The sequence below is a fragment of the Trichomycterus rosablanca genome, chromosome 9 (genome assembly GCF_030014385.1).
Source record: "Trichomycterus rosablanca isolate fTriRos1 chromosome 9, fTriRos1.hap1, whole genome shotgun sequence".
In the NCBI taxonomy this organism is placed as follows: domain Eukaryota; kingdom Metazoa; phylum Chordata; class Actinopteri; order Siluriformes; family Trichomycteridae; genus Trichomycterus; species Trichomycterus rosablanca.
The window spans coordinates 2,975,556-2,994,381 of NC_085996.1; the positions used below are offsets into that span (position 1 = coordinate 2,975,556).

Consider the following 18,826-nt stretch of genomic DNA (forward strand, 5'->3'; position numbering starts at 1 on the left):
AAACAGTGATGCATTACTCAGTTTCTTTCACTTATTTTGCATTTAAAATGCACCACATAACCAGGCCTTTCTGTCTTTTTTAAATAGTTAGCACCGTTTGATGATTTCTTTGCCAAAGGAGGGTCAGAAGTTATTTCATTTGCATACCAGGAATCAGAGGTTCCAGGAGTAGGTGAGGACATGAAGAGCTGAACGTCTTTATGTTGCTTTTTATCTGTATTAACAGAACATATGAAAGAATATCCACAAATCAGCTATATTGTTATAACAACAGCATAGTCGTGTCATGCACAGTAATAAACAGCATGTATGTTCTGCTCCCTACGTCTCTTAAACATTGTGTATTAATTCATTTATTTACATACATTTATGTTTTATTATTGACAGGGTGTTGCTGTTATGTATTGATTCAATATTTGTTAAGGAAGCATATTATTATTATTTAAACAGGATTTGGCCAATTAAGGACATTCACTATAATCTTACACAAAGGTAATTTCTGCTACTGAACACTCTCTTTTCTCATCCTGTTCATATTAAATGCTGTAGAATGTGGTCGCACTTTTCCTGGCGTGTCGAAGGGAACCAAAATGATGCGACTGTTCCTGGCCGATATGTCCGACACATGCTTTGAAGGACTTTGTTTGTTTTTTCTGAGAATTAACACGGATGTTGCACTCAACCCAGCGAACATCCACAAGGTGACAAACTGCACTTAGTTAGCACATTGTTATTATTTCTGCAGTGAGCTGTGCTCATTTCAGAGATGCCTGGTCTGTTTTTATTGTAGGAGATTTATCTATCCATGCTCAGCGCCACAGAGGGGATGCTGAAAGGAATAAGAGATTTGTTATCAAATGTGTACATACCAGCAGTTTGTACAACTGAGAACTGGGGGGCTTTAAACCAGTCTAAACATGGAGAGAAAATCAAGCAGAACTTTAGAGATGACCTGTTTCACTTCACGCACTTTCTGGATGGTAAGAGTATGTTTTAAAAATATGTGTTTTTATATCTTCTGTAATTCTAAAAAGGTTATAAACAGTGGTATGTAGGCTGGTTCTGATAAAGAATTAAAAGGCAAATAGAATCCTGACTGGTGTAATTTATGTTTAGATAATGTAAATTAACTGAGGTTATTTCTAGGTTTCTTTTTTTATTGTTTTTATGCATTTTCCCTTTTTCTCCCAACCTAGTCATATCCAGTTCTCTCGATTATATCTCCCCTCCACTGCTGCAGACCTGACCCTGTTTGAGGAGGGCAGTATCTAACACACGCCCCCTCTGACACGTGTGCAGTAGCCAAACGCTTCATCTGCATGAGTCGGGTTCTTTTTGATGTGCCTCTCTGTGATATGCTGTTCCTGGCAGGAAAAAAGAAGCGGTCAGTGACTGCACATGTGTCAGAGGAAGCGCTTGATAGTCTGTGCTTCAGCGTGGGAGTAGTTACAGTCGAGGAATCGGATACGACTAGATTGTGTTTAGACCCCCCCGTGTTTAAGCTGGTCATGTATGATTCATTCTGCAGAGATGCAGCTGAGCATCGAGGGTACCGTTAAACTAACAAAAGCCTCAGAGATCGACTTCTCCAGACTTGTGACCTTTGAGAATATAAAAGCGGCGGCTGAAGACGCGGACATGGTGCGCAGACTCGAGGAGATTTTAATGGGGTGGCACAAGCAGATCGAACAGGTGCGCGCCTTCACATAACAACAGTACAGTCATGTTACCTGTGTAAATTTGCCCTTACAGCACATGTACGACTTTTTAAAGTGTTTCAGTCACATTAGCTTTCAATTTACCATAAATGACCTGTTAAAATTTAAATCACGTCACATGGTTTCTTATCAACAAGGTGTTTAAGCTTCATTTAATTAAAAACAGCTATCAAAATCACAGCAAACATGACAGAACAGGAACATGAAGATGTATACTATAGCTAGAGGTACAATAGCCCCGTCCAGGGTGTTTCTGTGTGCCTTGCGCCCATTGAGAGCTGGGATAGGCTCCAGCACCCCTTGCAAATAAGCAGCTTAGAAACTAGAGATATTCCCTACAGCTTTGGGTAATATTAATGTACCATACTAATGTACCATACATGTTATTTATTAAGTTATTTTAGCACGTCTGACACACTGCCTTGCCACAAATCTATGGTCTTTGTACTGCCACTACATCCTGTCGTGCAGATTTAAAGGTGACCGTGTGAGACCTTTTGGGTTGTAGGTGCTGACAGAAAGGAATCAGATTCGTAGAGAAGATGATGCGTTGGGGCCTTTGACAGAACTCGAACACTGGAAAAGGATGTCTGCAAAGTTCAGCTCCATCATAGAACACATCAAAGGCTCAGAATGTAAAACTGTGGTGAACGTCCTTCATATAAACCGATCAAAGACCATAAAGGTACAAGACATCATAAAAAATATCTGTTTTTTAATGGTGATGTATAATGACGTACAGAGATAGGCATGATATCGTACACCACAGTTTATTGTGGCTCTAATAAAATGGTTTTGTTCTTCAGCTATGGCGGGAGCTAGATAACAGAATAACTGACTGTGCGAACGAGGCTAAGGACAACGTAAAATATCTCTCCAGCCTGGAGAAAATATGTCGGCCTCTTTATAACTCTGATCCAGTAAGTGTACTTTACTCCAACGTGCTCAGAATTAGTGGCTCACTAGGGTAAGTGAATAAAAGAAAATAAGAATTTAATCTTTGTGCTCCTAAGTATATGACCTATATGCACACCCATGAGCCAAAACATTAGGACTACCCGCCATATGTGCTGCCTAAACAGCTCTGACCTGCTCAGACATCTGAAAGAGTCCTGTGGTATCTTATAGCAGGACATTATCAGCTACTCCTTTAACTTCTGTATGTTCTGAGGTGGATCGTTCTCTTGGAGTTTGAGGGTGCCCCAGTTTGACTGCACCCCATGCACATAACCTGGTTAATACAGACATGGTTTAATGAGTTTGCTGAGGGGACTGAAGTGGCTCGCATAAAGCCCTGACCTTAGCACTACTGAACATGCTAGGAAGAAATCAGGAGCACAAATTCCTATAGATATTTTAAGATGTTGTGGAAAGCCTTCCCAGAATTGAGTAGGCTGTGACAGCCTCAGTTTGGGTGGGAACACTATACTTGCACCCATGGTTTTGGTATGGGATGTACTTGTTTTTCACCTCACTCATCATCTTCTCAGTACCATGTACAGGCCAACACTACTCTTGCCTCTATATATTGTTTTTTTAGATTAGAAATGTCTTTTGTATTTATTGTAGGCCTTTTTGTTCTGTGTTGCACCCTGGTCCTGGAGGAACGTTGTTTCTTTTCAATATGTACTTCTCCCTCTAGCGCATGCTGTGTGTCCACATACTTTTGGCTAAATCGCTCTTCCCTAATACTATCACCGTTTATTAGGTTTGTATCACTTCTGTGTTTATATTATTTTTAGGTCACCATGACTAAAAGTATCCGGACTCTCATCACCACCATTTGCATGATACATGATGTGTCAAGATATTACAACACGTCTGAACGAATGTCTACACTTTTTATTAAAGTACGTGCATACTTGTATATTTGATTGGATTGTTTTAGTTACCTGGTGGTTTCATTTGATCATACAGAGAATCCGAAATACTGTGTATACATCATTACAGGTTACTAATCAGATGGTGACCGCCTGCAGAGCTTACCTTACTAATAATGGCACCTCAAGCATTTGGGATCAGGACACACACGATCTCATTAAGAAGATGCAGGTAGGGTGTGGTTTGTTTATTCGGCTCTCCTCGTTTTATATCCAGTTAAACGAATCGTCTGTTATCTTTTTGCAACAGGAGTGTATCTGCCTGTTTGAGGAGTATCGGTCATGCTTCCAAAGTACGAAGAAGCAGAGGCTCGAGACGCAGCCCGGGAAATCATTCGAGGTGTCGGAGATGTACATCTTCCGCAAGTTTGACGATTTCTGCAAGAGGCTCGAGAAGGTGACCAGCCATTTTCACATGACCACGACACCGAGCAGAGCCGTCCTGGTCCATCCCTGAATCCCTGAAGTGTTTTGTGTTTTTAGATAACTCAGATGATCACAGTGATAAAATCGTTCTCGGCCCTCGGCCAGTCAAGAATCGAAGGGCTCGAGGCTCTAGCTGCAAAGTTTCAGAACATCTACATCAACATAAAAAAGAAGGAGTACGACATACTGGCTCAAAGAAGAGAGGTGTTTGAGGTGGACTTTACCGAGTTCATGTCTCACATCAGTAACCTGGAGGTGAGTGGAGTGTTTGACTTAAGAAACATTAAACAGACTAAACTCATTAGTACTTTTTTCCAGTGCCGTTGTTAGTAGTTAAAGTTGGAATGTCTACACTAAGACATCATTTGCTTTTTATAGCAGCGGTCCCAAACCTTTTTTGCACCATATACCGGTTTCATATAAGATATAATTTCACGGGCCAGCGGGCATAATAAAAACACAAAGTGCATAACAATACTACTCACCAATAATGGACACCCCCACCTAGGGGTGATAGGAGGCAATAACACCTGAAGTTTGTTCCTTATGTTCGGTCTAATCCGTAACTTTCACCACTGCAGAAAATCCCGCTTCACAAAGATAGGATGTTAGAAATGGACCCAGTGTTTTACATTTTACATTTTCAGCATTTAGCAGACGCTTTTATCCAAAGCGACTTACACAATGAGCAATTGAGTGTTAAGGGCCTTGCTCAAGGACCCAACAGTGGCAACTTGGTGGTGGCGGGGCTTGAACCGGCAACCTTCTGTTTACTAGTCCAGTACCTTAACCACTGAGCTATCACTGGCCCCAGTGTTGTCATTGCCTTTGTAGCGATCTCTAATTATTTATTCTTTCTGTGCGGCCCGGTAATAAATGACCCGGCCTGTGGCCCAGTGGTTGGGCACCACTGTTCTACAGCATTACAGGTTGGATTTGGCCCGTTCCATTTCACAATTGTGGTATTTCTGATGTACTCACAGTTTAAAAAACTGTTAAATTTCCAAAATAATTTATGTCCGGAGATTCGGGCATTATCATTTTATTTTAGAATCACGTCTCGAGTTATTTTCGTAATATTACGATTATTTCTGTAGTAAGTTCTGGTATGTTCCCAGATTTTGTGCTCTTGTAGCGTTTACAGAAAAGCAGCCTTATATCCTAATGCTTTCAGCTTCATACTTCTTTGTAGGTGTGCTGTTTTATGGATATGTGCCATCCTTCTCCCTCCAAACTGAATGTGCCAACCAAAGAGTTCTATTTGTTGTGTCTGACCAGAGTAGATTATCCTTTCATACGTCATTTATCATTATGATTAATGTAATATAAACGTCTAGCATAATTACAGGATAATTAATTCAGCTGCAGTTTGCACTCTTTTACATGTATACAATTACTTTTACATATATACAATTAAACATATCATTTTTTTTTTCTTCAGCACCAACTTCAAGATTTAATGAGAAAATGTTTCTCCAAGATTTTCTCATCTCAACAAGCCTTAAACCTCCTACAAAGGTGCTCTTTAACATACAGCTATTCAAATCCACATCTTACAGTACAGACAGTGTATCGTATTGGGTTTATAATAGTTAAATCGGGGCTTCAAATGCTTTTGAATTTGCCTTCAACTGGTTAATTGTTTGAAAGTCTGATGAAAAAAATAGAGGAAGGACTGGATCAGAGATCTATACAATCAGGCATTGGCTGATATGATGTAAAAAGTCTTAACCGGTCTTTGTAAGTTTGTTTTATTCACACTGAGTATCAATAAAAAGGACTGACCATTATAGCAGTGGGTGACAGAAACACTCCAGACAGGATGACCAGTTCTCAATTCAGACACCCACATCAGAGAGACTGATTTAGCTGGAAATGTGTGTGAATAATTTGCCAGAAACCGGTCGCTGTAATAAGGCAGTATGACGTATAAAAAGTCACTAAAAACCCAGATTACATTATGGCAGGATAATTAAGTTACACTGGCAGTCTGGTACATTTGTTACTACAAAGTCCGGTTTAGCTCCTGCACGTCTTGCTGATCTCTTTAAGTATTATAGCTGATTTCTATCACTTTGTTCAGAACTATGTTATTGTTATTGTAATTATTATTCATGCAGAACTATTTAATGGTACAGTTTAAGGTGGCAAACAGACTGACCCTAACCCTAACCCTAACCCCCCCCGTGTTATCTTATATCAGCTAATGTTTGACAAAGCAGATCACGTTCAGTCGTTAATGAATGTGTTTGGTTTCTAGGTTTCAGAAACTGAACATGTCGTGTCTGCAGGCAGAAATCTCCACAACCCTCCACCTGATTCTGCAGCACTACGTCACAGAGCTCGAAGCTGTAAACCAGGTCTCTGCTGGTCTAAAGATCTGAGGATCATTGTCACACTAAAAGAACAACAGAATTAACATTAACTCCTGTGTTTATATGTGTAGCACTATCAGACCTACAGAGAAGATCCTCCCATAGGCAGAAACATGCCTCCAGTGGCGGGCAGGATTGTCTGGGTCAGGCAGCTGTTCAGCAAAATACAGGAACCCATCAGTTACATTGAGGTGCACACAGACTTTATGAACGCTCCTTGTTTTTAAAGGAACATTTCATGTTGTGCTACACTGCTTTCATAAGCCTCCCTGACTCACTGTTTCATTTATTTATACAATCACTATGATTTGTTGCTAGTGAAAGGTCGTGCAAAATAATCTAATGCTAATAATTCAGTATAATTAAAAGAAAATAGCTCAATCATTTAATAAGAATTGTTAGTAGAAGTCTCAGTAAATGTGTATTTGGAACAGTTCAGTTTCATGTAATAATTAAAAAACATTTTCACCATATACACCAAGTACTTACACATGCTGTATAAACAATATGCAGAAAAACTCAGAGGTCCTGTCCACATCTGAGGGGCAGGATGTTGTGCAGCTGTACAACAGGTCTGCAGCGGTGTTTGTGGAGTTTGAGATTCTTTACTATACAGCCTGGATGAACAGGTTCCCACAGTTGGAATATGGCAAGTATCTTAAGCGTTTCTTTTACATTTGAACCCTAAAGGAATGATGGAAAACACTCATGATTTTACCTCTTTTACAGCCCTGTATGAAACCCTGCTTGTTCGCGACCCAGAATCAAAGAAACTGCTGGTGAACAGTTCTACAATAAACGAGACATTACGAGAGATTAAATGCTTGATTAAACTGGGATTGAAGGTTCCCGAGAAGGCTCTGTATATGTTTAGGACCGAGAAACACCTAAAGACAACACAATTCAGATTAGAGGTGGGAAAAAATGAGCTTTCAGTTCATTCACTTTACAACAAACCTGCTAATCACAGTGAACTGTGTGTGTGTGTGTGTGTTTGGTTTGTGATGTGTAGACGTTTATCAGCAGTTATGAGGATACGCTTGAGGAAATTCCTGCTATGTTTTACAGTCTGATGATATCAAAAATAAAAAAGGTATGATATTCTTCTCACTGGCTTTTATATCTGATAAATTATTAAATAGAATATATCAACATGTAAATATGAATTAATAGCCAGATCAGTGTTTTTCGAACCCTGGGTGGGTCGTGAATCAGACAAAGTGGGTCGCAGAGAAATGGAGGCTTTATATTACATCTTGTAAATCACAGTGAGACCAGATACAGTAAATAGCATTCTTTGTGTTGCCTGGGTTGTGTAAAAAATCATGGACAAAATGAATTTGGGTTGCTTAAAACCCTGGTCTAGATTAAGTGTCTTATCACAGTGTGCATCAGCTGGGTCTCCCTTAAATTTCTTCCATGGCTTGTTTCACACTGTAGGTCTGATTGCTTCAGAGTAAAGCAGAATACACAACAGCAGTAAGGGCCTGGGCTTGATTCCCCTAGGTCTAGGGTCCTTTCTGTGTGGGGTTTGCATGTTCTCCCTGTGTCCAAGTCCAAGGACATGCAGTCAGGTTAACTGGAGCTACTAATAATTGCCCTAATTGTGTGTGTGTGTCTGTCTGGGGTGTTTTCAGCATTTTGCCTGGTGAATCAGACCCACTGCAGCCCTGACCAGGATAAGGCAGTGGTAAAACAGAGAATGAATGATTATATTATCTAATGCAGTTGCTCTGTGTACCAGGTGGACTCTGTGCTTCGTCAAGGCTTGGTGTTTCTCAGCTGGTCGTCTCTCATCCTGGACACATTTTTCAATGATCTTGATGCTGCCATGGCTGAGCTGCAGCATGTTCTAAAGAAGGTACATTCTGAGTGTGTATGTGAGAACAATAGTGACATGATTAACAGTATCTTCTAACTGCATGTAACATGTTCAGGTGACAGATCTTTGCGAGATTCGCATTGAAGGTGTTTTACACAACATCTCCGAGACTGTCCTCATCACCCTGCCAGAGGACAGAGCCTCATCTCTACAGGACCTGATTACCACCAACGAGGTAACGTCATGTTACCCCCAGCATTCGGGATGCTTAAGAATACTTTATGATGAAGTAACATTTAAATCTGATACAGGCTCAGACTAAGCTGTGGGCTCAGACTCTCAACCAAAAGAGCAGCCACGTAGAGGAGGCAGTGAAGGAACTGACTTTAATCTTCAGTGCTATTTATGAGCCAAAAGAAAGCAAAGACCCGGCTGAGAAACCTAAAGGTATTTTGATTAGATTGATCTGAACAGGCCTTGCAAACGTTTCTATATAAACAGAAGTAACGAAAATGATGCTGTTTTGTATTTGTAGGACACAAACGTGTTGCATTCTCAGAAGATCTGGGCTCATCAAACGATAAAGACAGGTTCAAGGCAGAAGCCCGTGAAGCTGATAAAGACGAAGACTTTAAAAACGTAAATGCTGGGTCCACTATTTGTCAGCTAAAATAAATACTTCACCTATAGTTAAGATTAATCTATAACTAAAATACTGCCTGTAAAACAAACTGATATATATATGTATATATGTATATAATATATATAGACCTTCTAGTTAGAGCTTCCCATGTTCTACATAAATCAAGGACGGTGTTAAATAAGTACAGGATGTCAATTTATCACATGGCTTCAGCTACCCATCTCCCTTTAAGACATATCCAATCATGCCACTGTAGATGCTTGCCTGCCTGGTAGCACCTCTGAGTTTCGAACCCCTGATCTCAGCAATAGTAGGCCAAAGTAAATGACCACTGCTCCACCTAATATTTGTTATACCAATGCACCAAGTGAAATGTTAACCACTAATACCCTGAAGCCACCGTATTACTGTCTCACACACAAAACCTTTAGCTGTAAATGGTAAGCAACACAGTGATGTGCATCGTGTACTCATACTTCCCCGTGGAGCATCAGACACAACAGTAACACTTCTGCATCGCTTTCACTAGCAATCTGGTTTCTGCTTAGCAAACAGCATTCTCTTCTTCTTCTTATTTTTATTTTTATTATCACAAGTAGTTCACAGTTCCAACAAGGAGCTGGCAAATCTGATCCAACAGAGGTGCTAGCAAATCTGTAAGTGTGAAACTGTAATAAAAAGAAACATCTCCACCTGGAACAAATGAAAGTTCAACCAGGCGCAGGTGACTGTCTGTTACGCGGAAACAATGGCAACCATCTGCACCTCCATGCCTTCTCTCCCGACCAGATTTGGAAAGGCAGAAAGACATTATTCTGTAATCGAGCCACACCGTCAATCTCCACCTAGTTCTGTTTGGCCTGCAAGGGCACCAGTTCTGATGTAAAACATACCATGTATAAAACAAACAATAACAATTTTATGTTCATGTGATAAAGAGACCTAAAAACAATGTAATTACATTTAAATCATTTTTAGATTTAAATCATTAATGGCCCTGCTGTTTATTTTCCTGGTTATTTGTAGGAGTGCAGAGAACTGTATGCTCACTTCAGCGCAAAACTTCTGGACGCTTTGGTGAAGGCCACATGTTTGTCTCTGGACACGTTAAAAAGAAGATTGTTTATTTCCAGGTGAGAATGAACATGTTTCACCATGTAAATAAATCATTAAAAAATACACAAAACATTTAAAGCAGTAATTTTTTCTTTCTAGCTCATCTGGCGGCCATCCCAGTGTCTCAGATGAGGTGATAACTTTAATAAAATCTGAGATCCACCTGACCATACCCAATGTGGTAAGTGTTTATATTACTAATGCTTTACTCTGTGCTGTTACTGAATCTTGGAACCATAAGCACATTGAGAGTTCTGTGTTCTGATGAAGGTGATGATACCGAGTCTTGATAAGATCCAGCAAGCAATCATTCACCTGGTGCATCTGGTGCTGGAGGTGAGCCGCGGCGTGGCATGCTGGAAACAGGATTGCCGCTCAGACGACGTTGGAAAGTCTGGATGTAAGAGGCGGCATTAACAATCATTAAGAATCTTCCACGGTTTCCCTTCAGCTTGATGCATTTGGAGTTGTTTTGTTTCCTGCAAAAAACAGAAAGACATATTCTGTACTGTAAAGTCCGGAAGCGTATTGCTGCCACACAGATGAAAAGAAATGTCAGTATGTTGTTATAAAGAGAATCAAATTTTACTTCATGCTTTTTTTACTTCATGAGTTTTGGTGTCACTGAGCAGCACAGATGATATTTTTATCACTATTTAAACACTGCGAAGGATTCTTAAATCTTAGTCTTTATATAGACGTAAAAACCGCTCACATATCTTAGACATGCACTATTCCTAATGGAGAATCTTGATCGGCACAGCAAGCTACAAGGTTACAAGCTACAGCATCTTAAATGTCTTCAAGCTGGGTTCGGCTACGCAGCATTTAAGGAAATGAACTTTTCTCGTTATTACGACATACTGACGGCTTTTTTTTCATCTGTGTGGCAGCATGGGCACCAGGTGTAAACCAAAGTATAATGTACACGCCTTTGTTAATATGTTTTTAATTGGTTCTAATCGATTATAAAGGCTAACACAGCTTTTTAAAGCACTAAGGCTGTGAATGTTAAATAAAGATCGTGAAATAATTCCAATAAAACATTATTAACTTTTTCTCCTCGTTTTAACATTTGAAAGCATCCGACATTTTGAGTTTAAAAACGTTTAAATGGAAATTTCTTCTCTAGCTGGGCGGCTGAGGAACTTCTTCCAGAGTGTTTCTGAAAACAAGAATGTGTGCAAGCCTGTAGGACTTCTAATGTCAGGGGTGAACCTCCTGGGTAAACAGCCCGGAGATGTGCTCAGTCAGTTCAGAGCCTTCAAAGTAATCTGGGATCAGGACCGAGACGACCAAGTCAAGGTAGCTCAACACTCAACTCAACTTATTAATGTAAAACGGACAAAACTACTGGACTTGGATAAACAATTACAACATGTTAAATTTGTCACAGACATTGATTAGATCAAACCCAGGTCATCAGTCCATGTCACTGTGCAGCTCTCACTTTCTCAGCGGCACCGATGTGCCACCTGAATAGATCATGTTATGTTTACATTTTGTTAGGTGTAATACAGCGGTAATACAACAGTAATACTCAGGCGGCAGGTGTTTCCAAATATTGTGCCGGCCTCATGATTGAGGAGCCGACAAATCTGTGAATAAGAAACCATGATGAATGGAAACACTTCCTACTGGAGTGACGGGTGACTGCTGTTGATCTGCGCCTTCATGCCCCCTCTGTTAGCCATATTATAGCTCCCAGTAGATGGACTTGTTACAGATAGAATGTGATATTCTGCTGGAGTTTTTTACATTGTTAAGGAGGATTGAAAATAGTTTGTAAATGGTGATTATAAGTGGAATAAACACCCAAATTTTGAAGAATCACATTTGAAAGACATCACTATAACAGTGTACATTTGTTTAATATGAAATCATAAACGCATGTTTGTGTTTTCTGTCAGGAATTCATCAGTAGCAACCCCGACCTATACCTGATAAAGGAGCAAATTTTACACTATGAAACGGTTGAACAGGAGATCGCGGACATCACGCCCATCGTCGTTTTAGGTGGAATGGAATTGTCAACAGGTAAAATAATACCAAATATTCACATTAGCTATTACAGTTGAGGTTTTTATGTGTTATGTGTGAAAAATGGCACATTAATGTCATCAAAGCTGCAGTGCATCACTGGTTTTGTTTAATATAATTATATTGCACTGTTAAATATTGAAAAAATAGGTGGATTGAAGTTAGGGTTGGGATGTGCCAGGTACGCCTATTCCACGTCTTCTGTGCATACGGCTGGTTCAGCTCAGACTCTGAAGTCATAACCTTAAATCCTACAGAATTTTACAGTGTTGCTTCATTTATTCACATGCTTGTTGTTTGTGTTGGTGATGTCTGTAGCTCCACTGAAGATGTCCCTGAGTGTGGAAGCGAAAGCCTGGAAACTGATGCTGTGCAAGTACGTACAAAAGGAATACAAGAAGAAGCTGATGGACATGATCGCTTTCATTAGTGAGCAGCAAAAAAAACTCTCACGCCCTATAGCTGACCTGGACGACGTGAGATTCGCTATGGAAGCCCTGTCCAATATCCGGGACTCAGAAATTATAATGGACATGACCATGGGGCCCATCGAGGTCCGACATAATGATAAGCCATATTTCTAATCCTTATCTTACTAATCTATGGTTTATTTTAGACATGAAATTGATTAGTGATGTTTTTAGGAAGCCTATTCTATACTAAACAAGTTTGAAGTGGAAGTGACGAAGGAGGAGGCCGAGGGTGTGGATACACTAAGATACTCTTTTGCTAAACTGCAGTCCAAAGAGGTACGTTCCTCATTCTCAACTCAGATTCCACAGTGTCTGTCTTTATGAAAGATCCATCACAGATGATTCATGGCTGATTCTTCCTTCATTTAAACATTTATTCAATCATTTATCCATTCTGGTCAGGGTCACCGTGGCTCTGGAAAGCAGTGAAAACACTGCTGGTGATGCCCTAGGTCTAAGTAATGTGTTTAGTAGTGTGTTATTAACTGCAGTCCAGCTTATATGAAATATATACACCGATGAGGCGTAACATTATGACCACCTTCCTAATACTGTGTTGGTCCCCCTTTTGCTGCCAAAACAGCCCTGACCCGTCGACTCTGACACCTTTCTATCAGAACCGGCATGAACTTCTTCGGCAGTTTGAGCTACAGTAGCTCGTCTGTTGGATCGGACCACACGGGCCAGCCTTCGCTCCACACGTGCATCAATGAGCCTTGGCCGCCCATGACCCTGACGCCGGGTTTACCACTGTTCCTGACCACTGCAGACCGGTAACACCCCACAACAGCTGCGGTTTTGGAGATGCTCCGACCCAGTCGTCTAGCCATCACAATTTGGCCCTGAAATGTAACCTTCGAGGATAAAACATTCACTTGCTGCCTAATATGCCCCCCCCCCCAACAGGTGTTGTGATGAAGAGATAATCAGTGTTATTCTCTTCACCTGATAGTGGTCATAATGTTATGCCTTGCCAGTGTATAGTTATACCCAGTAGTATAGTATTACCCAGGAAATACATCTAAACAGTGTGCCAGTGCATCACCAGGCATCCCTGACTACCTTACCCTCTCATTTACTTGCATGAGATATGTTTGTGGAAAACATACCAAACTCCTTATAGACCATTTAAAGCGTTGCTTTGAAATCGAGTCCTCTGTTCTTTCTAAAACCATGTTACATATTCTGGTGTTTTAATAAAACATGTGGGAGACGAAGGGACAGCATTTAGTCTAATGTGTTTTTTATATAAAACCCCTACACAGAGAGCAGTCCAGCATGAACTGGTCAGTGCGCAGCCCAAGTTGAAAGAGAATCTCCTGGAATCAGTCGGCACGTTTCAGAATGACTTGATGACTTTCGGCCAGAAGTATGAAACGGTGAGCAATCAACTCATTCCTGAGGGCCACACTGACACTTTTGTTTCAGACCCGAGTCCATCTAATTGTAAGGGTGCAGGGATTTAAGTGAGTTCGGGAATAGAATAATGCAATTGACTAAATAAATCATCTTATTTTTTGTTTGAAGTAAACAGCAGACAATGAGACACTGACTAGCAGATAAACTGAAACACTTTCTTTAAGCATGATGTGCAAATAAAACAAGTACATATTTATTTAAGAACTATTGAAATGTATTTAAAAGTTAATTCTTCTGTATATAAGCAAGCAGCTTCAATTACAAAGTAATTATACCTACACAATTAATCTATTAAAGGAGCAAATATAAGAATAATAAACATTATTAAGTGAATATGTTTTGTCACCTCTGATGTTTCTGCTTTTGTATTTGTCACTAGTCATTGTTAAAATAAAGACAAACTAAAGTTTAAACACCACCCGGCCATAATAAAAAAAATATCTGGACAAAAAAACAGACAGGTTAAATTAACTAGCCAAAGATCTGAACAAGCAGCAACTATGTACAGATAATTGTCTGGTTTGAGTTTTGTCCTTGTGTGGCATGTCATCTTTCTGGTTGTTTGCTGCTGATGGTTTTCTCACTTCCCCTGTCTGGTTCCTGCAGTGATCGTCTGAGTTACACTTGCTGGCGGAGCTGCCCAGACGTTTTTGTTTTGTTTGTGCTTGTGTCTGTCTCTGTGTTCTCAGTGTTTCTGCTCTCATATAAGCTTTTTTGTCCTCGAGTCACTTTAGGCTGTGGCTTTGGTATGGTTTTGTGAATTTAAAACTGAACCAGTGATATTAACCGACCAAAGTGTGTGAGAATCACATTAGATTAGAATAAATAGAAGAAAGCCGATCATAAGAATATTATTATAAAACGGATAGTTCCGGTCCTAAAATCTGATTGGCTGAGCCGCGTTCGAAGCCGTTGTAAAATCCCCGATAAACTCACACCTATGACCGCCTCACATCATTTATTATATTTTATGTTGACCGCCGTTTTATAAAAGCAATAAGCCACTCCGCTTCGCGTCGTACCAAAAACGTCATCCCCGTGCTAAAATCACAGTAACGTACGGCCTCTCGTGGCTTATTGCTTTAATAACCTGTTGTATGACACTTAGCGATTCATATATGGTTCCTTGTCTGTCTGATATCAGGAAGGCCCGAATGTTTCAGGCATTTCACCTGAGGAGGCCAGCATCAGACTTCAAATCTTCCAGGTATGACAGATGCAGAATTCAAAATGCTTTTATTCATTATTCTTTCTATATAAATCTCTCACACCTCGGCTCGTTTATACTTATAAATATTATTCATGTGACATTAGGTGGTCCCAGACATGCACTCAAAAGCAAATGTATTATAACTGTTTCAAAAACTTACTGTAATCAATACTTAGGAATATAACTCAGGTGGGATTAAGCCGGATAGGGACTCTCTCTCATAACTGATGCAATTACGACCTCTGCTGGCTAATTGATGGCACCTGCACAGAGATGGGAAAAGAGTACTGTCAGGGTGTGTCTCTCCGTACACAGTGCTGATCCGCATTGCACTCGTCAAAGTGTAGGTGTTAAGATGCATACCGCTGCTGCCCGCTTGTCGGAGGGGGCGTGTGGTAGCTTCTTTCTCCTCAGTCAGAGCGGGGGTCAGCATTGGTGGAGAGGAAGCGTGACACAATCGGGCAATCGTACGCGCTAAAAGGGGGGAAAAAGGGAGAAAATGCATAAACAAAATATTATATATATATAAATCAGCCAGACTAATGCCGACTGTACATCTAACCATTTTATATTAAATATAATTTTATTCCACCTTAAACGTGCTCTGATATTGATCTCAGACTGGGTTTGATAACCTGTGGAGGAAGTTCACCACATATTCTTCTGGAGAACAGTTGTTCGGCCTGCCCGTCACTGAATATGATGTTCTACAGAAAGCTCGGTAATTACAGTCTGTCACTGTCTGGTAAACACTCTCCAGAAACATGATGATGCTCACTGCTGATTGGCCTAAAACATGCATACAATTCTGTATTATTCCCGTGTCACTTTTCTATTCTATTATAATGGTGTTCCTCTCTCTTATGTTATTGAAACTAGGAAAGAGCTCGGGCTTCTTCAGAAGCTGTACGGCCTCTACGATGCGGTTATGAATAAGATCAGCGGCTATTACGAAATCCTCTGGACCGAAGTGGATATTGAAAAGATCAACACGGAGCTTTCAGAATTCCAAACCAGGTAACCGTCGCGACTCTTGCACAGTGTTACAGCAGCAGCTCCTCTCAGAACTGTAAGAACTCCTGTGTGTTTTGAATTGTACTCAGATGCCGAAAGCTCCCCAAAGGACTGAGAGACTGGCAGGCGTTTTTAGATCTGAAGAAAAGGATCGATGACTTCAGCGAGTCGTGCCCTCTCCTGGAGATGATGGCTCACAGAGCGATGAAGCAGAGACACTGGGAACGCATCGCTGACCTGACGCAGCACAAGTTTCACGTGGATTCGGACACGTTCTGCCTTCAAAACATAATGGAGGCCCCACTGCTGAAACACAAAGAAGACATAGAGGTAATGCTACACTGAGGCTCTGTGTATGTAGACACTGATCAGTCATAACATTATGACCGCCTTTCTAATATTGGCCCCCCTTCTGCTGCCCCATACACAACAACCCGTGATGCTCTGTGTATTCTGACACCTTTCTATCAGAACCAGCATGAACCTCTTCAGCAGTTTCAGCTACAGGAGCTCGTCTGTTGGATCCGACCACACGTGCATCAATGAGCCTTGGCCACCCATGACCCTGTCGCCGGTTTACCACTGTTCCTGACCACTGCAGAACGGGAACACCCCACAAGAGCTGCAGTTTTGGAGATGCTCTGACCCAGTTGTCTAGCCATCACAATTTGGCTTTTGTCAAATTCCCTCAGATCCTCACGCTCGCCCGTTTTTTTTTTTATATCAACTTTCAGGATAAAATTTTCACCTGCTGCCTAATACACCCCCCCCCCCCCCCCCCCCCCACTAACAGGTGCCATAATGAAGAGATAATCAGTGTTATTCTCTTCACCTGTCAGCGATCATAATGTTATGCCTGGTCAGTGTATGTAGATACTGGTGTCTTTTGCTCTTTAGATGACATACATTGTTTTGGGTTCATTTAAGCTATCCCTGTGCTAAAGTCATGCTTAGTCTAACCAGGGTTTGAAAGAGACTTGTGTTATAATGATGACCTTACTTTTCTCCTCACACTAGGACATCTGCATCTCAGCAGTAAAGGAGAAGGATATCGAGGCCAAGCTGGCACAGGTGGTTGATTTATGGTACAGTCAGTTGCTCACATTTATGGCTTTTAAAGGCAGAGGAGAGCTGATGCTTAAAGGAGCTGAGACGGCAGAAATCATCACTGCCATGGAGGACAGTCTGATGGTGCTTGGATCACTTCTAAGCAACAGGTAAGTTTCATCAGGTTCTGTTCATGTCTCACACACTGATGTTCTCATTAGAAATAACAGTCTAGACTAGCACTTTGTAGATTTTTTGGTATTGCTTTGACCATTGCTTTGATGAAGTTTAAATATAGAGACTATTCTCCTTTATACGGATGTATAGGGGTTCAGTAAGCTTAGCAAGCTTAAACAAATAAAACAGTGATGACTTCTGTCTGTTTAAACACTGGAGCATAGTCATAATGCACATAAAACTTTCTTTGTTATGGTAATTTTGGTAGATTGAGGGGTGCAAGTCATAATTCTGATGATTCTACAGATTCATTATAGGGTAAATTAGTTTAGTATTTCATTGAACTTAATTAATCAAACTAAAGTTTATTTAACTGTGTAGTGGGCGCTCTGTGTGGGTGGCACATGGGTAAATAAGATAAGATAAGATTCCTTTATTGATCCCCATGGGGGAAATTCGAGTGTTACAGCAGCTCCAGTACAGTGTAAGTAGAGTAAATACAGTAAATGAAAATAGAGTAGAATAAAATAAAAAATAAGGAAATTATCAAATAAATGATGGTAAATAAAGTATGGTAAATAATGCTCGCTTACTACCACTGGCATCCAGGGTTCAGTGCTATCGGTCAGTTCAGCGTCTACATACAGGCATGATTGGCTATGCCTGAGGTGGGGGGTAGCCAGGACCCTGCAATGGATCGTCGTCCTGTCGGGGGTGTGTTACTGCATTGCGCCTGATATTTCCAGGACCCACCAAGACCCTGACCAGGATAAAGCAATGGTAAAAATGAAATGAAACTGTGTAGTTCAATTTAATTTTGTGTTTGTACGATTTGTGTAAATTCTATTTATTTAAAGTATCCTCCAGGCCACCCAAAGAGGACGGGGGTCCCTGCTGAGTCTGGTTCCTCTCAAGGTTCCTTCCTGTATTTTTAAGGGAGGTTTCCTTGCCACTGTGGCCCTCGGCTTGCTCAATAGGGGTTTTTGATCTGTTGGTCCCGGACTTTGTAAAGTTGCTTTGAGACAATGTTTATTGTAAAAAGCGCTATATAAATAAATGTGACTTTACTTGACTAGTAAAAAACTCTTTTTAAGGAAGGGACACAACCCAACACTCACAGCTGTAATCGATCGAACCAGTTTGTTTCAATCCCAGGCAGTGGTGCTACCAACCTGGCTGGGCAACCAACAGGCACATTAGGTTTCATTGCAGCTGTACGGTTGTGCCCTTCGTTGTCTGGCCGAAGCACCTGCACTAGCGTTGCTCATGATTTGCTTAGCGTGGCAGCACTATATGAGACTCAGCCACTGGCAGGTGAATAGATGTGGCAGCGACTGGTAATCTCTGTTTGATTTCTCTGTACATAGATACAACACTCCTTTTAAGAAAGACATCCAGAACTGGGTTTTTAAGCTCTCCACATCATCAGACATCATCGAGCAGTGGCTGCTTGTTCAGAACCTGTG

At 40.8% G+C, this 18,826-nt stretch overlaps 2 protein-coding genes across 2 annotated transcripts in view; both read left to right on the forward strand.

Moving 5' to 3' along the window:
- LOC134320311 (dynein axonemal heavy chain 8-like) overlaps nucleotides 1-18,826 on the forward strand; it is a 77,174-nt gene that overhangs the window by 3,963 nt on the left and 54,385 nt on the right. Inside the window, exons 4-25 of the mRNA XM_063001671.1 lie at nucleotides 88-172; nucleotides 550-701; nucleotides 791-980; nucleotides 1,529-1,692; nucleotides 2,227-2,403; nucleotides 2,525-2,638; nucleotides 3,461-3,568; nucleotides 3,669-3,770; nucleotides 3,849-3,995; nucleotides 4,082-4,279; nucleotides 5,466-5,542; nucleotides 6,285-6,384; nucleotides 6,471-6,590; nucleotides 6,913-7,048; nucleotides 7,129-7,313; nucleotides 7,412-7,492; nucleotides 8,144-8,260; nucleotides 8,337-8,456; nucleotides 8,533-8,668; nucleotides 8,757-8,860; nucleotides 9,891-9,985; nucleotides 16,060-16,092. Coding sequence (XP_062857741.1) covers nucleotides 88-172; nucleotides 550-701; nucleotides 791-980; nucleotides 1,529-1,692; nucleotides 2,227-2,403; nucleotides 2,525-2,638; nucleotides 3,461-3,568; nucleotides 3,669-3,770; nucleotides 3,849-3,995; nucleotides 4,082-4,279; nucleotides 5,466-5,542; nucleotides 6,285-6,384; nucleotides 6,471-6,590; nucleotides 6,913-7,048; nucleotides 7,129-7,313; nucleotides 7,412-7,492; nucleotides 8,144-8,260; nucleotides 8,337-8,456; nucleotides 8,533-8,668; nucleotides 8,757-8,860; nucleotides 9,891-9,985; nucleotides 16,060-16,092 — 2,741 coding nt within the window. The remainder of the gene's footprint in view (nucleotides 1-87; nucleotides 173-549; nucleotides 702-790; nucleotides 981-1,528; nucleotides 1,693-2,226; nucleotides 2,404-2,524; nucleotides 2,639-3,460; nucleotides 3,569-3,668; nucleotides 3,771-3,848; nucleotides 3,996-4,081; nucleotides 4,280-5,465; nucleotides 5,543-6,284; nucleotides 6,385-6,470; nucleotides 6,591-6,912; nucleotides 7,049-7,128; nucleotides 7,314-7,411; nucleotides 7,493-8,143; nucleotides 8,261-8,336; nucleotides 8,457-8,532; nucleotides 8,669-8,756; nucleotides 8,861-9,890; nucleotides 9,986-16,059; nucleotides 16,093-18,826) is intronic.
- On the forward strand, nucleotides 10,189-14,092 carry LOC134320304 (dynein axonemal heavy chain 8-like). Its single transcript, XM_063001663.1, has 6 exons — nucleotides 10,189-10,380; nucleotides 11,113-11,285; nucleotides 11,891-12,017; nucleotides 12,339-12,574; nucleotides 12,665-12,769; nucleotides 13,759-14,092. Exons 1-6 carry the CDS (start codon nucleotides 10,245-10,247, stop codon nucleotides 13,957-13,959), a joined length of 978 nt encoding a protein of 325 aa, XP_062857733.1. The 5' UTR covers nucleotides 10,189-10,244; the 3' UTR covers nucleotides 13,960-14,092.